This window comes from Leptinotarsa decemlineata, unplaced genomic scaffold, assembly GCF_025532065.1.
Source record: "Leptinotarsa decemlineata unplaced genomic scaffold, Ldec_3_MD MMD2_tig00026354_RagTag_RagTag, whole genome shotgun sequence".
NCBI classification, from domain to species: domain Eukaryota; kingdom Metazoa; phylum Arthropoda; class Insecta; order Coleoptera; family Chrysomelidae; genus Leptinotarsa; species Leptinotarsa decemlineata.
This window is the reverse complement of record NW_027412702.1, coordinates 1,446,727-1,467,336: the sequence shown is the minus strand read 5'-3', so window position 1 is coordinate 1,467,336 and position 20,610 is coordinate 1,446,727. Positions and strand designations below refer to the sequence as shown.

General features: G+C 35.4%; 1 protein-coding gene across 1 annotated transcript in view; it reads left to right on the top strand.

Moving 5' to 3' along the window:
* LOC111516300 (uncharacterized) overlaps nt 1–20,610 on the top strand; it is a 51,461-nt gene that overhangs the window by 24,472 nt on the left and 6,379 nt on the right. Inside the window, exons 4-8 of the mRNA XM_074184065.1 lie at nt 3,592–3,822; nt 3,899–4,055; nt 4,107–4,268; nt 4,371–4,438; nt 20,301–20,383. Coding sequence (XP_074040166.1) covers nt 3,592–3,822; nt 3,899–4,055; nt 4,107–4,268; nt 4,371–4,438; nt 20,301–20,383 — 701 coding nt within the window. The remainder of the gene's footprint in view (nt 1–3,591; nt 3,823–3,898; nt 4,056–4,106; nt 4,269–4,370; nt 4,439–20,300; nt 20,384–20,610) is intronic.

Here is a 20,610-nt window from a genome sequence, read left to right as displayed (position 1 = left end):
TTGCAACTGAATTTTAACTCCGTTACTGATTCTGGTCGGAAAATCAATTTTTTTTGGTAAAACAGGTGCGCATATTATTGGTATTTCAAAATTGTGGTTTTTGTTTCAGTTTTTTATACCTTAGTTATTTTGGTGGAGAATCCAACTCGCATTCCATTTTAATATCAGTCTAATATTGAGGTTAATCATATCGATACTTTTGACAGTTTTTTAGGTATCTATCAGCATTTCTTTATAATTTTCAAATGCCTCGCCCCCGTCTCCTTTAGAAGAAAACACCGAAACAATTTTAATTTACGCTGAAGCTAGGCATAATTACCATGAAACAGAAAGAATATTTAATGAGCACTTCCCAAATAATTCAATATCCCGTACCGATTTAAGGGAATTGGTTAGTAATTTTCAAAGAACTGGTTGCGTAACGAGGGAAAAAGGACTTGGATCTGTTCAGAAGAACAGCAAATCGACGTTCTGGCAGGTGTTGTTAATAATCCGCAACAAAAAACAAAAACGGTTGCCACGAATTGTGGCGTATCTACGACCAATGTGAAAAAATATCTTAAAAACACAAATTTGACCCATATAAATTAAAAATGCTGCATCAATTAACAGAAGACGACCCGGATAGAAGACTGCAGTTTTGTGAGGTCATGTCTGACCGCATAACCCATAATCCCGGTTACATTAACTATTTGTTTTAGTGAAGAAAGTGCGTTTTTTCTGAATGGAACAGTAAATAGACAGAATGTGCGTTATTGGTCAGACGTAAGTCCGCATGTTTTTCGAGAGGGTCAAATTCAAACTCCAGAGAATATCAACATATGGGCTGGTATTTTAGGTGACCATATCATAGGTCCAATATTTATGTCAGAAAATGTAACTGGGCATCTGTATTTCAATATGCTTCAAAATCAGATCCATCACAGTATTCAAGAAGTAGTTGGGGCAAACCCAAATGAATTTACCATGGATGTTACCTTTCAACAAGATGGTGTACCCCCTTAGTACTACAGACCTGCCTGAGAATGACTTAACGAGAATTTTCCGGAACGGTGGATAGGCCGACGTGATCCCATTGAATGGCCAGCTAGGTCACCTGATATGACACCCATGAACTTTTTCTGTGGGGGTACATAAAATTTAAGGTGTACGCCACGCAGTCACAGTCACTCCAGGAACTTATGGACCGAATAACAGATGTATGTTACGGTATTACCCCGGAAACATTTAATAACGTTCGGAATTAATTTCAGAACCGACTTTTTTTCTGTCAAGAAGTGAACGGTGAACATTTCGAGCACTTGTTAAAATAATTGAAATTGTTACTTAAAATTTTGTTGCAATCAAAAGTCATTTAGGTGTTTGATTTATTTGTAACATATTTGAAGCAAATTTCAACTGCTTGGAACGGTTTGGCCGATTTTCATATACACAGCGGTGTAGGATAGAGACTCGGAAGGTCTTCAAAACCACACTGGTAAAAATTTTTCCACCGGTACCGGTGGCAATTTAATTACCGCCCATATTAGCGAGAAATTACTTTCGTGTGTGATCTCACATTCCAAGCGGAATATTATTTTGTAATTCTACCCCGAAGACAAGTGTGGAATTTTTCAGTGTAATTTTTCATTTTGAGTGTACTTTTGTGTTGAAATAAAATTTTATAGGGTAAATTTGCGATATAAATTTATATCGAGATTTTACACTCTTGACAAAATTTTACAGTAGAATTTTACACTCTTATATAATTTCACAGTGGAATTCTATACTCTGATAAAATTTTATGGTGTAATTTTTCATTTACGGGTTATATTACCTTGGGATATTCCATTGTAAGAAGGTCCGTATTCAGAGTAGTTTTGAAGATAATGATACCTCAATCGGATGTTGACTCTTGACTCTTAAGTGGCCATTTTTCCTCATACTTTAGATAATTGAATGCACAAGACATATTACACATTGATATATTAAAAAAATATGTATATACAAAATTTGTTCATATACATTCTTGGAATGAAATTCTACAAAACAAAAACCATTCTTCAAATTAACACATTTTCTTTCTTGCTCATGGTGGTATTATTCGGAAAGAGAAATGAAAGTAATATTTCTTTTTCTTTTTTCTTCAATTGCTGTTTTTATCCTAAAAGAGAAATGAAATATCATCAAATGAATAGGTTTAGAAATCTAAAAACACAGTAAGTTGACAAACACACATTCCTAGAGAAAAACTACTACTAGTTTGATTTCAATATTAATATTTCTCAAAAATTTTTGATATATATTCAACCGTTTAAATAAAAAATTAGATTTTTCCAAATGTTTTCCAACATTTTCTGAAATATAGCAAATATAGCTATAATGATATGGTATGAAGTGGTGATGAAATGTTTTGTTCACCTCTTCAGCAGAAACAAAAAGGTCCTAAAGTGTTTCTCGATTGCCTCCCATCGCAAAAATTTTTTCAAGTTCAATAATAAGAATCACAAATCCTCAAATTCATCCAAAATTATGAGAGATACGAATAAAACGTTCATATATTTTTAGGTGAATAAAATTACGATTTAACATTGTCCGATATTTGCAATCACCAATACGAAACTTTATTCCTCATCGAAATTCATTTTTAAAATGGATCCTGCATACGGCGTAACTGATGAGTCACGCCACTGCTATCGAGTATATCTCTTTTTCTCAATACCATTCAGTAATTATCACAAACATTTTCAAATATATGTTCTGTAATTATTTGAAAATCGGTTAAAATATGTTGTTCTATTCCATATAGTATGAAATAATTCGCGATGTGAGGTTAGGATATACTTGTAATAAAAAAAACACTCTATAATGCATAAAGAGAAAACTCAATGAATTCATCTGTTTATTGGACTAGTTATTGAAATTTTACAAGAAATCCACTCACCTTCTTTATTTATTTTCACCAACAACAAAAATATTCTAATGCACACGTCAGACAAACCGATGCGCTTCTGTAGACAAGAATGAACAATACAATAATCGCTCACAAATACAAGCGTAATTTTACATTCGATAAAGAGATGGCGAAAATTTACATTTCACTAAGGGGGAATACCCATCGTCCAGTTACTAATTCTCTTCACATGAAATAATACGTTATGATTTCACACATATATTAGATGAATATTTAATTCTCAATGAAAAGTACATTGCCTACTGAAATTACTCTCGGGGATGTGAATTATTCAATAGAGAGAGTATATTTTCAATAAAACTGAAGTAATTTTCTTCGTTCGAAATGAAAATTCCGAGGTAGATTTCAATCATTTTTCCCGGTGCAGGAGCCACGTGACCCCCTTTACATTAAAAAAAAAGATGGTGCACTCTTGACACTAGGCCACGTGACCACAATCATTTTTATGCCAAAAAGTACTAAAAGTAGTATCATTTCACTTGAATTTTAACCTACCTCGATAGCTTGTTCCTTTCAAAAGTTGAGGGGGGGGGGATTAACAGATCTGAGTAAATTTATTATTTCCATTTGCAAATGAAAAGTTCATAAAATGATCTTTTTACATGGTCTATAAGCGATAATTAATTCATCTTTTTTAGTATACACTCAATTTCCCCTGCACTGAGCAATGCCGGAGCAATGTTGGAAATGAAACATCTTTGGGACGAATTTCATTCTCTAGGAACTGAAATGATAGTTACAAAAGCAGGACGACGAATGTTTCCAACATTCCAAGTGAAACTTTGCGGCCTGGATTTACACTCGGAGTATATGCTGATGATGGATTTTGTGCCAGTAGATGATAAAAGATACAGATACGCCTTCCATAGGTGAGCATTCATAAAGTTACCTCATTTTTTTGTGTGATCCAAGACAGTTCAGTTAAATCATTTTTTTAATTTTTAGTTCCAGTTGGGTTGTGGCCGGTAAAGCAGACCCTGTATCGCCCCCTAGAATACATGTCCACCCTGATAGCCCTGCCACTGGTGCGCAATGGATGAAGCAAACGGTATCCTTCGATAAATTGAAACTAACTAACAATCAATTGGATGATAATGGACATGTGAGTTGAAGATATGAAAAGAGTTACCTGAACTCACTGTATCTTTTTTAGATTATATTGAACTCAATGCATAGGTATCAACCCAGGTTTCATATAGTCTATTTGCCTCCCAAAACTGGCAACTCTTCAGAAGAAAACTCTGGCGAAAACTTCAAAACCTTCGTTTTTTCCGAAACATCTTTCACCGCCGTTACGGCCTATCAAAATCATAGGGTACGTTAGTTTTCAAATGAAGGTTGATTCTCTTGATATAAGAAACTGAAATTTAATAGGAAATGTGGATTTTCAAAAACTCTTTTTCTGTTTTTATTTCAGATTACCCAACTAAAAATAGCTAGCAATCCCTTTGCCAAAGGTTTCAGAGACTGTGATCCAGATGACGGGTGAGTTATATTTTGTTTTATTTACAAACTATTCGAATTATATTTTAGGTGGAATTATATACTTTTTTTTTAATGTTGGTGTTTCGGTTACTTCAATCTAAGGCCTATATGCAAAGAAAACATTTTAGTATGAATGAATCATCGATTTTTTTAATTCGTTTGAAAGACCTATTGACCCCATTATGTGTTTAAAAATCTGTTTCTGCCACGGCTTCTCTGGCGCATAAATCAGGCTGAATTCGTCCGATGGCATAAGTTATGTTGGTTTTGAGGACTGCTGTGGTTTGTGGCTTATTCTCATACACCTGCTACTCAAGAAAACCCCACTAAGATAAATTTAACGGGGTCAAATCGCACGATCTCGGTGGCCACTTTACATCACCTCCACATGAGATGACCATGCCCTAAAATCGATCGTGTGGCATAAGCTGTGTGGCACGTAGTGACTCATGTTGAAACCGCATGTCGTTGAATTCCAGATAATCCAATTTAGGTCGAAAGAAGAAGGTATCGACCTTTAGTGCTCGTCGTTGACAGTGATAGCCTGGCCAATCGTTCTCAAAGAAATATGGACCGATGCCGCTGCCAGCCCTAAATCCACACCGAACAGTGACTTTTTCGGGCATTGGACGCTCTTAGATCTTATTTGGATTGGTATCATCACGATTTCAATAATTTTGTTTGTTCACGTACTCATTCATCCAGAAATGGGCCTCATCGCTGAAGATGATTTTTCGATCAACATTAGGGTCAGTTGTCCACTGCTTCCAAGCCCATTCCGCTAACACAGTCGTTGTCTATGGTAGCTTACCTTCAGTTCCTCTCAGTTAAAGTTTGTACGGGTGCAGGACCAAGTCAGGACGCAAAATTCGCCAAGTTGTGGTCTCCGAAAGGCCGAGTTCTTGTGAGCGATGCAAAATCGATTGCCTCGAATTCTCCTGCACATTCGCACAGACAGAGGTGATGTTTTCAGCGGATCTTACGTTTCGTCGACGTACGGGTGTTGGAGGATCATTTACTGAATGAATGGATCCAAATTCATCCACCACATTGCGAATAGAAAACCAGTTTTGATAAAACAATTTTATTATTTGCACATGTTGTTGAATGCTATATCTGTCTATGATGATTTGGCAAAACAGACTGGATTAATGACAACTAATTTGACAAATGTTGCTTCAACAAGATGGCCGTTATCAATTGTCAAAGGTTGGAAGTCCCTTTTGGAAGACCCTATAGTTTAAAATCGGTTTTCCGTTAACCAGCTGTCGCACCCCTACGAACGACAACCCTTAGAAGTCGAACCTTGTGCGAGCTAAAGACTAACGAGGTCTTACCTTTTTTCAATGAAATTTTAGTTTCAATAATGAAGGACTTACCTCATTCATAAATTTTTTGATAGGTTCAATTGTTATACTTGCTTTTTACATTTTGTGTTTTGTTTGTGCAATATTGCTACGAACTGTATAGCAACATGTGAGGTAGATTTTTTGTGATTATCGTCAATAGTCTTTTAATATAATGAAGTGGACTTTTCTTGTGATTGCTTTGCAATTCGTCTTCTCACTTCATCATTGAGGAAGTGAGAAGACTTATACGAAAGTCTTAAAGTTTCGCTTTCTGAGGGTAAAGGGGCGTTAGCTCGTTAAAAAAAAACATACACACGAGCTGAATTTTGAATTCCACCACCATCCATTTACAAAGAAAGGATTAGATAAAACGCTAGTATATAGAGAATTTTGCCTAGGCAATGAAAGAGAGAGCCCAAATAAGGCACTGGACTACATCAAGCAGGATCTTAAGCAGAATGGATATTTCAAGAAGTTGGAAGTACGGCTAATGAATTTCTAAAAACACTGAACAGTTTTGAATAGAGATTTGAAATATCTATCAAATCAGAAATAACGAAGGCTCCCATTCTATTTCAGAATTTCAGAAAAAAGTTGGAGGACGCAACATCCTTACTGAGATTTCGAGATATAACTTTCGTCCTATCAGAAAACGCTCATACCAATGATGATGTCTGTCGCAGTAGCAGACACGAAATGTTTGGTTTTTCAGGTTCCGTTAGACCACGGCCTACTAGCCCGGATTTCGTTCTCCTAAATCGTGACTCCGGTCGTGAAAGCATAATATATGTTCTTATATTGATGTCTTGTTTCGTTCAATAGTAAAGGGGAGGGGGGGGCTATTCACGTCTGCATTGTATTATTCATTTTATTGGTTACAAAAACTTTTTTAACATTATTATTTTGATTGAATATTAGTCAATGAATAACTTAATGCTTCTTCATTGCGTCTGTATTCTATTATTCGGTTGCAAAAACTTTTTCAATTTCAACAGTATTATTTTGGTTGAATATTAATCAATGAATAACTAATGCTTCTACAAGAATTGTGTCCCTTTTCTGCAAAATATTTTGTTTGTTCGCTTTCGTTTTTGAGTACCATATTACTTAGTTTTCATGACTATACTTTTGATCTTGAAAATGTCTCAAACATGGTAGAGCTGTTTGAGAAAAAATGTTCCTAAATGAAAAAGAATCCTCTTGGACTATATCAACCGACGTACCAGAAGTCTTGATCGAATCTGAATCTTCGCATATAAAAGCTATAAATATAAAATGGAAGTCTCATGTCGAAGAAAAACTGTACAGAGTAGATATATTTATTTAAAAATCATGCTGTACTGAAATGTTTATTGGTTCAAAACTAAAAATAAACCGGGCGATGCCTTAAGAAATGTTTCAAAATTAAAAAGTCGAGTCAAATCAAAATAAATACTTCATAATCTTAATCGGCTCAGAGTGTTTCTCAAATTCAGAGATTAATTATTAGCAAAATATTTGCATTGAAGATTTATTTCGTAGATGGATGGTCTGTTTATTTCTGTTTATTTCTGTTTCATACAGAGCGTTGAACAAATCCGTGGGGCTTTCTTGAATTTCAAAAATCGAGACTGCCTCGAGTGACAAATGTAAGTTAATTCATGAACGCCCTCTTTGAAATAATTGGGTGATTAGGTAAATATTGAATTTGCGGAAACTGATTTTGTCGTCGAGTTTACTGTTGAAGGCTAATAGGAAAGGATTCAAAAGAAACAAATTACATGTAGGAATACGTACAAATATTATTAACAAAATAAGGTCAAAAAAATGGTATTTAGTTTTTCGTTAATAACTCAAAAAATATTAATATTTTAGCAATTTTGAAAAAAGCTCGTTAAAGAGAAGGAAATTTCCAATGCAAAAGTCTCGGCTCCCGAAATTCTCCATTATTCTCCATTATTTATAACTTTAATTTGACGTTGAAAATAGGGTTTCGCGCAGTGGTTACGGCATGCGCGCGCTGCCGCTAAAGAGAGTTTATCAAAAGATATAATTTTTTTATAACATAAAATGTCATTTTAAAAATTTGAAAAAATCTAGTATCTTCTTAACACTTGAATGAATCGAGTCCCGTAGAAAAAAAAGTTTTATCACCATTTTTCAAAAAGTTTTTCAACTAACAAATTTTTTCCCAATCTCCGTTGGCATAAATAATGTTATTTTGTTAATAACAATTGCAATTTTTTACCTGCATCAAAATCTTTCAAAAACATTTTTCTAGAGGTGGTTTCGAATCGAATGAACTATCGCTCATATTTTTAGGACCTTAACCTCCATTTTTCATGTTTTTGAACTTGTTGATTAGACTATTTATAGAGTAATAGAATGCTCGCGAGTAATCTTCCAAAAGTTTGCCCCTCGCTGAAATGACTTATCTGCGTCTCTAGTACCCTCACTCGTTTCCACCGCGTGGATGCTTTGCTGATTCATAGTTCTTGGAAAACCAGTGTACAACACTAAAGTTTTGTTTTTATTGGTTTTAATAAATATACCTGAACTATTATTCATAACAGAACGAATAAGAGTTAAAGTGGATTTATTAAAAACAGAAAATAAAACTTCAGTGTCGGATAGATCAGGAGTATATAAGTTGACTTGTGGCTCTTCCCTTAACTTTATATTGGCCAAACATGGATAACTTGTTCCCAAAGAATTGAAGAACATGGAAGTGCTTTCTTGAATGGAAAGACTAATTCCACATTTGCAAACTATCTTGACGTCTCACATTTAGAAGAGAAAAGTTTGAAACTCAATCTTTTAAAATGTTTAGAAATTGATAGATTTGAGAATTCGGGTGATTTACTGAATGATCAAATAGCATACGTAGATTCAGCTAGTAAAAATATGCCCGAAGAAGCCGTTGTATGGCGAAACACGTGTTGCATTTTCGTAAAACTGTTTGGTGAAAATTTCACAATGAAGTGTTTTTGAAATCTTAATCGAAATTCATTGGTATGATAAGATATAATTGATTCGAATCGAAACATTATTCTCAATAGTATCTAGCAATTATATGGAAATCGGAAAAAATATGCAACATATGCATCTACCCGCGTCGAGTAAGTCGGGTGACTCAGGTGCTAGTTCTGTGGTATCATATCAAGGCACGATATATTTTATGATAGATGAAATCCTATTGTTGAAAAATACGAGTCTAGTTATTCACATACTTTGTCCATATATTCGAACATCGTTTCTTTAATAATTGTACTTCCAAACAAAGGTTCCAGTTGATATTCTTGTTATTTGGGTAATCAAACTGATTCAATTTGAGAATTAATATTTTGTTCTTATATTGATGTAATCATCGGAAAATATTTCAGGTAATAAACCTCACGAATACTACTCGAAATGTCTTTAGATGAAAATCCATTTTCAAACCCCAACTTTGTTATTTTTGAGCCATACCGATTGAGCAACCAGCAATAGATAAAACAACTCTTATTACAGACTCGTAATTTTATCAAGCTGGTTGTTCCCATGGTATCACTACATAACAAGGTTTTTGTTTAAAAATGAAAATTTTAGGTATTACCTTCAAAAGTTTTGTGATTTATCGAATATAGAGAAAGGAATAAACTAAGGAACAAACAATCCGAAAACTTTGAACTTATGACCGAAATTAATAAATATAAATATGTTGAATATTACTTACTGGAGTTCTATCCCAACACCAAACCGTTATATGTTTCAGTCATCAAGTGATCATCTTCAAGAGGAAGATTAAACTTAGTCTACTAGGTACCTACATCTTAAAATTAATTTCACAATGCTGCCTTATCTACGAGTCAGGTAAATCTAATAACTAAAAATATTATTTCAACAAGCTATATAGTAGATAAACCATTAGGTATTGGTCCACCATTGTTATTCATTATATTAGACATCTAGATGCCTGTTGTTGTTGACTTGTCTAGCTATTCTTAATGAACTACAATTTATGATATGGTTTGTTGCAAAACATGATGGGCGACTGCTGATTTTTCTGGCTTTCCATATTTTAGGTGTGCTAATATTTTGCTTCGCAGTTCTTACAATAAATTCCGTAAATTCCAAACTTTTTCGAATTCTCGACTTTGTCCTTTGGATTTCATGAGAAGCTCTGTAGTTTATGATTTGTTTTAAATACGGTTTGATGTTGGGATAGAAGTCCAGTAATATTCGTTACTACACGAAATGTTCTAAACAGTGCATCACAAGTATGAATATAGTGTCAAATAACTTGATAGAATACTGAAAATATTATTTTTGATTAAACTGATGAATTTTAATATATTTCAAATTCGGTTCGAATACTGTAATATAAAATGTTCGTTCCCGACATGTTTGAATCAAATATAACTTATAAGTCGAAGCAGATAAAAGTTGCCATTCGTTTCTGAACGAGTCGCATACCCCTCAAAAAATCCTTCGGTAAATGTGTGTTTGGAATGGCATCATTTGTAAGGGGAAGACAGCCAGATTGTAAGATGAATGCGGTTAAATACTTTGCGGCTATTAATCCACCGGCTTGGCAGTTACCAAAATAAACGCAAGCCGTATAATGACAAACCTATCCGATACACTTTCAAAAGGAAATGTAATCTTTTGGGCCTTGCCAAAACTGCTGTTTCTATTTCGATTGTTTAGTTTGGATGCCAGAATGATTAATGATCTTATCATGTAATCGATTGGCGAACGTTGTCATTTTTCATACGCTCGTGTAAATGCTTATGTTCTGCGTCTAGATTTCAAACTTAACCTCCTAATCATGCTGGGAAGTTTTCAGATGGATAGTGTTTTCATTTAGTCAGTTGCATACGACCACTCAAAATATAAACGATATAAAAATTTCTTCAGAATTTTGAAGTTTATGATATCTTCAATATATTTTTAAACTTCAATAATTGCTTATTTTGCAATAGAGTTGTTCATTTATAACATAACATGGGTGCTTCTAAAGCATAATGGGGGATGTTCGAACAATTTTCTTTTCAAACTTCAGTTAATGCTTATTTTATTCATTACAGTGGATATATAATTTCTAAAGAAAATACCATTTCTTTGGTACTTAAGTGAAGACCCTGTATACTTTACGTCATCACTGATGTTCATTCACTTTCTTCCATGTTTTGTTCACTTCTGCTTTACACCTTCTGATTCTTGAAACCTCTCTTTATTCCCATCGTGTTTCATAATTTATCAGGGTATGATGCACATTTTGTTATAGAAAATATTGCATTGGATCTCAATGAAAGTGTCGCCGTTTGGCCGATAACAAAGGAAAAGTATATCTCCCTCATTAAAATTATTTCTGGTAGCAAGATCCACTTCAGATTTTTTAACTCATTCAGATTCATGAGTTTTTCGCTGGATACGTTAGTATCATATCTATCAGATTTTCCAAATCTTATATCACAGTTCTCCAACCTCTCGAATGATGAAGAGTAGATTTTGACAAAAAAGGGTGTAATGCCGTATGACTATATCGATTCTTTCAAAAAATTCAATGAAGATGGTTTACCCCCTATCGAAACCTTCTACAAAACATATTGGAGGATAAACCGTGTCCTAGGAGATCTTACTTACTTGCCAAGCTGATATGGGCTACTTTCAATATAAAAACATTGGGAAAATATACGGATCTGTATTTGAAGACGGATGTTATGCTTCTGGCTATGCCTTCGAGCAGTTCCGCTCAAGTTGTCATAAAACCTACGGTTTGGATCCTGCCCATTATTTCACTCTGCGTGGCTATACATGGGATGCTATGTTATTTAAAACGAAACAGCAACTTGAACTTTTCACCGATGTAGATCAGTTGATGTTTTTCGAAAAGGGAACAAGAGGTGGACTGAGTCAAGTTTGCTCCAAGCGAAGAGTCACAGCTAATAACGAATACATGGGTGACAATTATGATAAAGCCAAAGCTGACTTATATCTAATGTATTTCGATGTTAATAATCAATATGGTAGGGCAATGTCTCAATATCTACCATACGGCTGGTTTGAGTAGATGGACACCAACATTGATATCACAACTGTGCCTGATGATGCCCCGGAAAGTTATATACTAGAAGCTGATATGATGTATTCAAACAACCTTCACGAGATGCATAAGGATTTACCGTTCTGCCCCGATAATGTGGATCCTAAGACAAAAAATTCTCGAACCGAAAGTACATCGGATGTGAAACAATTTAAATTGATGGCTACTCTACAGTCGAAGAAAAAGTATGTGAATCATTACAGAAATCTCAAGCAGGCCTTAGAACATGGTCTCATTTTGAACAAGATTCATCGTGTTCTAAAGTTCAAGCAGTCCACATGGTTGAAGCCCTACATAGACTTGAACACACTTTTGCGAACTGCTGCCTCGAATGATTTTGAACGACTTATTGGAACAAACCAAGAATCCAATATATTGTTTTGCTAACGACAGCACACTTCTCGTCATTCCATTTGGATTCTAGGACATCGGCTATGGAGGCACATCTTCACCGGCAGCAGGAGGTTGCATATCTTAATTAGGATCTAGAAGTGATTTCAAATAGGGGTGAAAGTAACCAAATTCAATTCAATGCCACAAAATACAGGCATCGATTTTCTCCAAGAAGATAAATGTCTCCGAACCGGATATATGCTTCGATAAGTTTATTGGGGGTTAAAATGGACACCAATATGTCTGGCACAATCATGTCGCTGGGATTGCAATGGCTGCTTCTCGAAAGCTTGGAACACTGTTCCGAACCAGAAAACTATAAACACCTCAGTAACGATTGATGCATAAAGCTCAGATCAGACCTTTTTTGGAGTATTGTTCTCATGTATAGAGCTCTGCCCCCAAACGTACCCTGAAGTTGCGGAACCATCCGCCTGATTGGAGACGCGAACATCACGTGCAACCTTGATAGCCTGGAACATCGAAGAAAGGTTGGAGATTTGTTTCTCTTCTATAGATACTTTCACGGAAAGTGTTCAAGTGACTTGGCACATTTGATTCCACCAAGAGCGGTACATATCAGAAATACGCGATGGACTGAGGCTGCTCATCGTTTTGAGGTTCAACTCAGTACACCTCGAACTCCACTGTTTAAGAACTCTTTCATCTGGAGAACTGCGTTTAGTGGAATGATCTTTATGACAATGTTTTTCCAAATGGATTTAATCTTCAGCGATTCAAATTCAATGTGAATCGCTACGTTCACATTGGCACCGCTCTGAGAGTGCCTTAAGGATTTTCCTGTAGTGCTTGTGTTTTGTCTTTAATTTATAATGATGACAAAATCTTGAATCAGCTTGTTTGACATCTAATCAAAATTTAGATCATCTTAGTAATACAACATCACACTTGGAACATTTGCGATCCGATATTTTTCGAAGGGGAAGATTTATGAAACAAAAAGTGTAAACTACAACAAGTGAGAAAAACGTGGAAGAAAGAGGGAATGAAAAACTGACGCTTCACTGATGGGCAAGCGGGTGCAGTATTCCTCTTTGAGTGTTCTCCTAATAGTTTAGAATGAATATATGCGACTTCTTTCAATTTTCTTTCGAATCCTGGTTTTTAACTGGTGGTGTTATATTTGTTGGTCACATTTAGATAAATTACTCGTCACGGCTGTTATTTGGCGTTTGGGAACCGATTGTTTGACTTTCCTTTTCGCCCCTTTGAACTACTTTCAAACGAAAATTGACTTACACGAAATAGAAAGTACTTTCGAAACAACCACGTTCATCAAATCAAATCAAATCAAAATATGCTCTATTGTCCAAGAATAAATCTTATTGACAAAGCGTGTTATACAGAATGGATAGTAAATATAAACATGAAACCTGAATATATAGGAAATATACATACAAACATAAATATATATATATATATATATATATATATATATATATATATATATATATATATATATAAATCAAAATGTAAATATAAATACATAAATATAAAAATAAATACAATTATAAACATAAAAATATAAATATAATCATAGTCATAGTCATATGAAGTCGGGGTGAAATATACTTTAAAATCGAAGTTAATATCTTATAAATAGAGTATCAAAACTAAGACTTCTTAACTATACGGAAATTACTCTTTCCCGATCAGTTTGTACCCCAAACATTTGTTATAAAATTGAAACAGACATTGTTCATAGGAACGCTACACAATTTAATATATGGAAGTTTCACAATATGAAATTTAACTCACAAACACTCACATGCCCCATAGTGTACTGCAAAGTTCCGTGACAAAATGGCTGTAATTGGAAAAGTAAACATTTTTTGGAAAAATATTTTTGGCTTTCTACTTCTACTACAAAAAATATGGGAAGTTTCCGAAACAATTGAGTTCTAATTGAACTCGAAAACAAACACTTTTCTCAATCACCAGAAATTTAATGCTTTTTCCGACGCGCGTTTCCCCAACCAAGTTGTCGTCTTCAGAAAATGAAGAATACAGTTTTGTATTGCTGGTGATTGGAATTGCTTGATATGGATTTATTCTACACTCCTAACAAAGATATGTAGATCATGTATAGAAATTACTTTTCGAAGAAAAAGCCCCTTCGAAATAATTGGTTTAACATGAACAATAAACGTCTAACATTCAAGAGAAACCTACTCAACTACTCAAAATATTTTCCTCATCATTTTCAAGAACAATCTGCTAAGAACATTCATCGTTCATAAGTCGGAAAAATTCTTGCTCCCTGAGAGCTATCTAGGCGTGCGCTGCCTATACCGTTGGAGTTACATGCAGATGATGCACCGTAAGACTGTTTATTTCAAATATTTGTGAATAAAAGTCCGCGATAGCTTATATCTACCTCATATGTGTTAGCCACTATATGCAAAATACTGAGCCATAAATACCATTAAATTGGACACATTTTTACATTGCACATTTCAGAGTATATGTCAAATTCTTATAAAAATTGATACAATTGTCGTTTTAAGTGCCTATTTAATATAAATGAACTTTGTCTGTACACTAAGTGTTTTGGACGAATCGTTTGAAAGTTATCGCAAGATTAACTTGACGCAACGCAGTAAGCCATTACGCGTCGCGGGTACTGTAAGACGACGATGGACGATGCGCGGGGGTAGAGGGGAGGTCTGAGCAATGAAGCGCCATCGCCGAAAACGCGACTCGAACGCGAGCAGACGCGTGAGGGCAGGAGCCGTTAACGGTTGTGTTAGTTTTGGGAATTTCTTTATCTGTTCTGTTTAAAATCTGTTTTTCCGTTAACCAGCTGTCGCACCCCTACGAACGACAACCCTCAGAAGTTGAAACTTGTGCAAGCTAAGGATTAACGATGTCTTACCTTTTAACGTGTAGTTCCTAACATAATTCGATTCTCGAAGCTATTCATTACTCAGTGCAGGAGGCATATTTTTCAGTTGCTGTATTTTTAAAGTAAAAATATGAATAACTAGCTATTGCTCACTCTTATATCGACGTACAGCCGAAAGCTAATGATACTAGAATCTTGAAACATGCAGGTAGGTTTTTTGTATAGCGTAAATGAGCACCCAGAAAGGGAATCAGGAATTTCCACCTCCAAGGGGGAAACATAGGGGTTCAAAGGTTGTACTGAATTTTATCAGTTTTGAAGTTGGAAACCTAAAGTTTTGGGTGGATAAAAAAATATTGTAACTATTTGTTTAAAATGGTCTGTCACGAAATGTAATGTGATAAACTGAATCCTAAGCGAGCGAAGCCGCGGGCGACAACTAGTTATGACTATAGTGTCGGTAGGAGATCATTAACCGTTTCACTCAGTTGATTTGATAAGCACGTCATTCATTTTTGAAGGGCGAATTCAAAGCGTTTTGACGAGACATTTCTGCCAACTACTCTGAGCCAATAAATAACTGCAGAACAATGATAACAATAAATATCACTGGCGTCTAATTTGTCTAAAAATACACCGCCCAGCGTTTGTTTTCCACAACTCAAAGCAAGCCATGTAAAGTGTCTTAAGTCGGATTTCAAATGGATTTAAGATGTCTCAGTGGGCTCTGGCTGTCAAATAATTTACCGAGACGAACTGTTTTATGGTGTTTACGAGCAAATTACCTCAAATTATTAGAAAGACCGCCATCCCAAAGTATTTACGAGTGACTTTATTAGTTCAAGCTTCAGTAACATTTCAAATTATAACCCTTGGATTCTTATTCTGAGGTTCTGTTTGAAATTAGAAATGAATTAAGGTCCGCGAGTTTTGATTTATTAAGGTGAATTACAAAGATCAGACGATAAAGATCTGTACAATTTCTGTTTAAATCCAATTTCAGTATATATTGAAGGCTTTAATGAATTCAATAAGTTGCCAAAGAATATTGAAGAAGCAGGTGATCTGAAGATCTGAAGAGAACATATTCTAAAATGATACCTGATATATTCATTCAAATGTGCACTTCATGAAATATTTAACTTATCTCACCATATAGGTTAGGTTGGGTTATGTCCAAAGTAAGTGGGTCTAATCGACCCTCCACTGCAACCCGCAAAGGTTTATTGTGGCTCACACCTATTCACACTCGACCAACTAAACCCAGCTTCTTAAAGAAGCCGATTAGTTTGTATGGTGAGTGGTCTTTCAGGTCAGATGGTGAGAGTATGGCTCGGCCGAACTCTAAAAACCTGATTCAATCCCCAGCGGGACAGGCACAAAGTATATGCTCTGCTGTTTCATCGTTAATGAGGTAGTCGGATAGTCAAGGTGCATGATTTCCACAGTGATACCCGCGACAACCTTCCCATATGAGGGTGTTTGCACCTCAGCTATACCTGACGATGCCATATATTCAACCGTGCAAGGCTCTTTCGCCTCTGGTTTTGAAGAATCATCACTTGAACGCACACTTTTGCTAACCTGCTCATGGGGGGTTTGTTTCTCCACCTGAGACACATTCTGCGTACGCCGCTCAAGAATTTGGTGCAAGGCGGTTTTATAAGGTTCCAAGCTCTTGAGAAGACGACTCAGTCGTTTCCTGGCTGCACCACTAAACCTTTTTTTTACGTTCAGTTATTGGATAAGGAGTTGGGGAGTTGAAAAGCTCTCACTTCTGAACTAAATTTACAGGGAGGTCAGTTGGAGTCGTAAACTCGACATTCATCTCCTCAATAGACTCAGCGCCAGAAAAAATGTTCAAGTTTACTCTGTCCAAGAAAGTAGCGAGTAGCTAGGGAAAGAAGGTCAATCACGGCAGAGCCCCGCATTACCGTGACAAGGCGATGCTACGACGAGAGGGCATCCGGTATCTCGAAGGTTCCGTAGAGACAGCTGATAAGCTGTCATCCTCTCGGCACGGATACACACACCTTAAGATCAAGCCATCGTTGGGATGCCATTAGTTAGTTAGGTGATAACAAAACTACAAGTGATTCTATCATTCCCGTATTCAGCGGGGCTGCGTGCAAGCAGGTATTCGATGGCCGGTTTGCTCATCCTCCACATCCCAAGCCAATGCACTCGCCAAAAAACAGCATACACAATGGTTCGGGCAGTGAAAGATGAACAAGGACAGCCAACCCGCCTACCTTACCATATACACTCGATTTCAATGTGTAATTATTTCATTATTTCTGAGAAAACTTAAAGATTACTATTCTATTCGTTTCTGATTTATATCCTAATGGGATTGGGCATTCAAAATAAATCTTGGTACTTACTATCTGGAGAAAACACTTTTCCCACACCAGAACAATAACACTCTTCCGAGGCACGTTTCGCTAATTAAGTTAGCATTATCAGAAGATGATCAAGACTTAGATTGAGACAGTGTTTTTGTTCTGTCGTAGAAAAAGTGTTTTCTTCTGATTCATTTTACGCCAGAGTTTTCCGATTCTACCTACTTACGTATCATTGAAAGATCCATGAGACAACTATTTTTCGAACAACTATATCAAAACCGTTCGTTAGCGAGACCTCAAGATATAGTAACTTTCGTCCTTGGAGTAAACGCACATCCCACTGATGATGTCTGCCGCATTAGCAGACGAAATGTTTGGTACTTCAGGTTCCATTTAACCAAAACTAGCTGTTTTACCCGTGCTTTGCTACGGGCGATAATATTGTAAGTTTAGGCATCGATGATGCTTATCTATATCCTATATCCATATTCCTAAAAGACTGAATTTCAAGTATGGATTCAAATGTAGGTTAATAATTTAACTATTTGCGCTGCCAGTCGCAGAAAAAAAGCAGCGTTTATAAATCAAAATCACCTTATCTTTCACTGTTTTTTCTTACCAGTAAATTTCAGGTGGCTCAAATGCATAATTTCAGTCTCTGAAATTATACCGGTATGGAGAAGCAGTGAGGAACTCGCCTTTTTCCCCGCGGCTGGCGCCCCAGTTGTGATATTTGAAAATCCTTTGTTATTGCACATCTATAGCATTAAACGAAGGGACATACAAAATTTCAGCCTCCGTGATAAAAAGTTAATTTTCATATGTATATGCCCACCTTTTATCCCCAGGGGGGCGCCCCAGTTAGAATATTCGAAAATCCTTTCTTAATCCGCATCTGAGATCTAAGAAGCACTTATATACCAAATATTTAGCTTCCTAGGACTTACCAGTACGGATAAATAGAGATGAATGAGTGAGTGTTAAGTGAGTGACTTTCGAATTTATAAGTATAGAAAAAGATTAGATTATAATGAATGAATATCATTATCTTCATGCAAATACATATATTTTCCATCGGCAAGAAATACGATTCGAATGAGAACTATTTTTTGGTCTCGTCCCTTTATCTTGTTGAAATGTATAAAAGCCAGCCTTGGAATTTTTTAGTAAATTCTGTAATGAAACTCTCATTCACATCCATTTGCCTTAATATCGAATCTTTCAAAGTAATCTCACACCAACATTCCTTTGAATTCCAAAATATTGAATACTTACATCAATTGTGCTTACTTGTTGATACCAATTGATTGAAAATGCATTAGCATAGGCTATAAGAGATCACTACATATGAATATTACTGGAGTTTTTTCCCAACACCAAACCGTTATTTTAAACTCAATCTTGAAGATGATCACTTGATGATCGAAACACGTGTCGAGGTGTTAAAATAACGGTTTGGTCTTGGGGAAAAGAACTCCAGTAATATTCATTACTACACCAAAGGTTCCAAAGAGCGCATCAAACTTCCACATAATCTTTTAGATCTAAGTTATGTTGAATTCAAAGGGGCCACCGTTGATGAGAATGCTTAAATCACCCGAGATGATTTAGGCATTTAGGCGTAGTTCAAAATATGTGCGTGGTTTCGAATATGTTTTTCTGTTAACCAACTGTCGTCTCCAACAAACGACAACTCTAAAAAGTCGAAACTGAGGAGCTAAGGACTAACGTGTGATTCTTGAAACAAGTCAGACGATATGCAGTGAACATCCATCAACCCTGAGTTGGAATTAACCAGCTATCTTCGGACCGAAAACATATTGATATCACGTAAAAAAAAATCATATAAAATGTAGCACCATTCTGAACCACATACATATTTTTGTATCTACGGATTGCCAATAAGTAAAGAATGAAAATCGAATTCCATCCCAAAGGAGCTAACTGCTAATTCAAAATTTTTAGGATAACTAGATAAAACTGTTTTCTCTATACACTTATGGTTATAACCAAGTGCAATGAAGTATTCATGATCTTTATAATTATCTGCATGGCATTATGTCTTTGGATAACTAGTAAAAGTAAGTAAAATCTCAAAAAATGCATTATTTCAGTTTTTCGAAAGATCTATGTACCATCTATATTGCTCTTAAAGAACTAAGTAAAGATAGCAAAAAATATAAAGGTTTGATAAAATATTTTAACTAAAAGTCACAAAAACATAGGTTATTTGTGAGTAAGATCTACGGCGGGTCAAAACAGCGCTGACTGGTGTTGAATCACAAATGCGTTGTGTTTGGGCTCTGGTTTTCCAATAGGTTACCTACTTGTGTTACTAAATAGAACATTTTTTTGAAAGTCTCACAATATATTATTTGAATACGTATTTTGGACTAACGCTGCTTCATTTTGAAGGTTTCTTTCTCTCTAGGAGATTCTGTAAAGGCTTAGAAGCTATAGAAGTTGAATAGCTTTGAACTAGATGTAATTATGTAATTCAGAGCTGACAAAGACAAAACAACATTAGCGGCTTGCACTTAGCTCCAATAGAATTAGAATTCAGAGTGAACACCAGAGCCATTCTCTATCGTCAATAGCACGTAGAAGAACATAGACACATAGCACCTTTTGGTCTGGAGTCTCGTTGGCACATACACAAAAAAATCAAACATTTCCTCAAAATTGGCACTTGGCTCCTTCATGATGAAAACGCAATGAATAATGGTGACTGCTATGAATTTGATTACGTCTTTGTACCAATTATGATGGGCGTTTCTATTGAAAACCATTTTCCATTGTTGGAAATGAATACTACAAATATTGACGATTTTCTTTGTTTCAGAAGTGAGATAGTGAGTCAGCCGAATCCTACCCAAAGAACTAGGTCAACATCTAGATCAACTCCAAATAATTTAGTATCAAAAGGTAATGAAAACATTATGTTGTAATATTTGTAATGATTGATAGTTAGTTATAGAACATTTGACGTAAAATAAATTCAACTATTATGACATTTCTTCTCACTTATGAAAACTCGACTTTATTTGAATGCTTATCATTATACGATATTTCAATATAAATTGGGTGCATAATTGTAAAAAAACATTTCGATCAATTGAAGAGTGTAATCAGAATTAATTGAATAATATAAT